Here is a 2,959-nt window from a genome sequence, read left to right as displayed (position 1 = left end):
TTGTTTCCTGTTTAATTTTGTAGATTATTTGTATGCATTTTAACCTGTGTGAAGCAATTTGTGAGTCTGCTCTGTGAGAAGTGCTATGTAAATAAAATGTACTTGCTTACTTAAAGACCACTTTTCACCAAAACCAGATACCATAACCATGCTTTATTATATTCAGATTTGAAATAAATACATAAATACATACATACATACATACAGTTATTTACATACATAGATAAGTAAATAATATAATCAGATATAAATCATAAATATTCAAAATGACTGTGTCAGTGAAGTCCATTGAGACTGCTCATTCCGACAAGTGTGGATGATGATAGTTGATAGTTGTCTACCACAGTTCATGTTGGGTTGTTGCGGGGGCTGGGGTAGAGGCAGGGGTGGAGGCTGGGAGGACCACATCGTAGGTGGGTCGGCTGTCTGGGCTTGACGACACTGTTAGCAGGAGGTGAAGGTTTTCCAGAAGAAGTTTTTACAGGGGGCTTTGCGGTCTCGCTGCGGCAGCTGTGATAGCCTGTTGTAGACGGCCCTCTCTTCCAGGCGAGACTCCAGGGGCTCCTCCAGGTCCACGGGTGACCCCTCTCCGGGAAGCATGTTGGAGTCCGGCACTCCATCCAACAAGCCCGACACCAGCTTCAGAATCAGCTCCTTGCGTTCCTTACTCAACTCCTAGTAGAGAGGCAGAAACAAGCAGTGTAAAAAGTGTGTAGACATCAGCTACAAAGAAAAGAAAAGAAAACAATTGTTTTTCTTTTTTCAGTCTGACCAATGCAATTTCTAACCAATCAAATAAAATAAGATGTATAGACACATTTTAATTCTCCATTTTAACCCAAACATCACAAGCAATGCATTATTTTTCAAGGCAAAACTATATGACGTATGCTAAGACCAGTAACAACATAATGTTAATAATGCTTAGCATAATTGCTTATATATATATATATATATATATATATATATATATATATATATATATATATATATATATATACCAATTCAAACATACTTTTGATCCGTTTCTTCAGCCATTATTCTCAAATATAAAACTGAGTTTTCTCATTTTTAAAGATAGCTTAAAACTGAAATGAAAACTATAAATACAATGGTAATATTACAATGTTTGATCACAGATAGTTTGTCAACAGGTTAACTCTAACAATGACTCATATGAGAGCAATATTTCCCCTCTACTCACCCTGTCCGCGTGCACGGGGCTCCTCTCTTCCACAGGAAGCACGGAGGCTGCCCTAACGCTGGACAGGACCCCCACCAGAGCTGCTAAGACGACCAGGAGCTGCATGCTGAGAGAGCGCAGTGACAGACAACTACTCACTGGAGCGCGAAACTGAGAGAGTGCGTGGAGAGAGCTGGGAGGGGCCGGGGGGCGTTCAGAGTGGTTCCGCGGAGGAGCCGAGCGCGCTGGAGGACGACGGTGCCGTGATGGTTTGGTTGCCTTTTCTAAAGTGTCGATTTTTTAGCCCTACCTCCAACATGCCCTCTTCCTTTATAGCCCTCTGCCCCTGTCTGTTTCTGACGTCGTGATGTGGTGGGTGTATGATGGGGTGGGGGGGGGGGGGAGTAGTAGATGGGGTGAGAGTAAAACAAATGGAGTCAGTAAACACTTAGACTAATGACAAGACTTATGCATTTATCTGGCATACCAGGGTAACATGCCCTGCACACCTCGCCACGGTCCTGACATCTGTCCAAATAATACGCTGTCACTAAATGTGTGTGGGTGTTTGTGTGTGTGTGTGTGTGTGTGTGCGTGTGTTTGTGTGTGTGTGTGTATGTGTGTGTGTGTGTGTGTGTGTGTGTGTGTGAGTGAGAAAAAGAAAGGGGGCTAAGGATAACCCTGGGATAAGAATATATGGTGTGAAAAGCCCATCATATACTCCCTTGTGAAAGCAATTTCACTGTGAATTCCCTTGACCCAACCCATCCTGCCAGCAATGGCATTTGCCTGTCTTGTGAAACATTGATGACAGTCTGCACAAACCTGTGTGTGTGTGTGTGTGTGTGTGTGTGTGTGTGTGTGTGTGTGTGTGTGTGTGTGTGTGTGTGTGTGTGTGTGTATGTATGTATGTATATATGTCTGTATGTATGTATGTATGTATGTATGACGGACAGGCCAGCGGACAGGCCGTCTGATATTTGCAAATTTATGTGTTAGGTATTTTTCCAAACCCCTAATTTATCTACCCAGAACCACAGACTTTTACAATCAAGTAGTTTCCCACTCCCGCTCTCCTTCTGTCTCTCTTCATCTCACTCCTCTCCCTCTTGTTCTAAACCCTCAGACACCTACAGATTACTATCGAGCTGTCTGACACCTGGCTAGTGACACTGGCAGCACTCTTCCTGCCAAGCGCTCACTAATCCACACTGCACGGTTGGAGAATGAAGCCATTGGCCATTCAGTGTAAAATGGTGTCGTAGGGTACGGGTATTTTTGAATACTAATAACAACATTAGGCTACAGTAGGCCTAATCACGGTCGCTCCCAAGAGTCTGCCTTGAAGGGATCCATTCTGTGCATGATTCTGTGCAATCACAATTCAGCAAGTGTGGAAATGGTTCCGTTCAAAATAAAGTGATATTACAGTGCAGTGTAGGTATGACTAACATCCTTCAAGTGCGTGTTACTCTCAAATTTCACAAACTATTTTCAAACTGAGATAGTTTGTGAGGTTTGACGGGAATCATGATAAGTCATTGGTTCCGGGGACCTCAGGGAAACACATCAGTCAGCTACGTCAACCCTTATTGATTTAATTTTTTCCAATAACAGTGATTAGATCTCTGCTTGTGGGGGTTTTCCTCAGGGTATTAGTGACCATTGCCCTACGGCTTGTATTAGGGGTTCACACTTGGTGAAAAAGAAGTCACTCACTGTTCTGAGGAGAAGTTTTAAATCTTTTAATGCGCAAGCCTTTGTTGATGACCTTAT

At 43.1% G+C, this 2,959-nt stretch overlaps 1 protein-coding gene across 1 annotated transcript; it reads right to left on the bottom strand.

Moving 5' to 3' along the window:
* Window positions 1-444: 444 nt before the first annotated feature.
* sst6.1 (somatostatin family member 6.1) lies at window positions 445-1,309 on the bottom strand (the record flags this gene model as incomplete). Its single annotated transcript, XM_084436382.1, has 2 exons — window positions 445-675; window positions 1,205-1,309. The coding sequence occupies 2 exons, from the start codon at window positions 1,307-1,309 to the stop codon at window positions 445-447; spliced, it is 336 nt and encodes a 111-aa protein (XP_084292508.1).
* Window positions 1,310-2,959: the final 1,650 nt, after the last annotated feature.

Source organism: Borostomias antarcticus (assembly GCF_949987555.1).
Source record: "Borostomias antarcticus genome assembly, chromosome: 3".
Lineage (NCBI taxonomy): Eukaryota > Metazoa > Chordata > Actinopteri > Stomiiformes > Stomiidae > Borostomias > Borostomias antarcticus.
The sequence above is the reverse complement of the archived record's forward strand: the minus strand, read 5'-3'. Positions and strand labels throughout refer to the sequence as shown.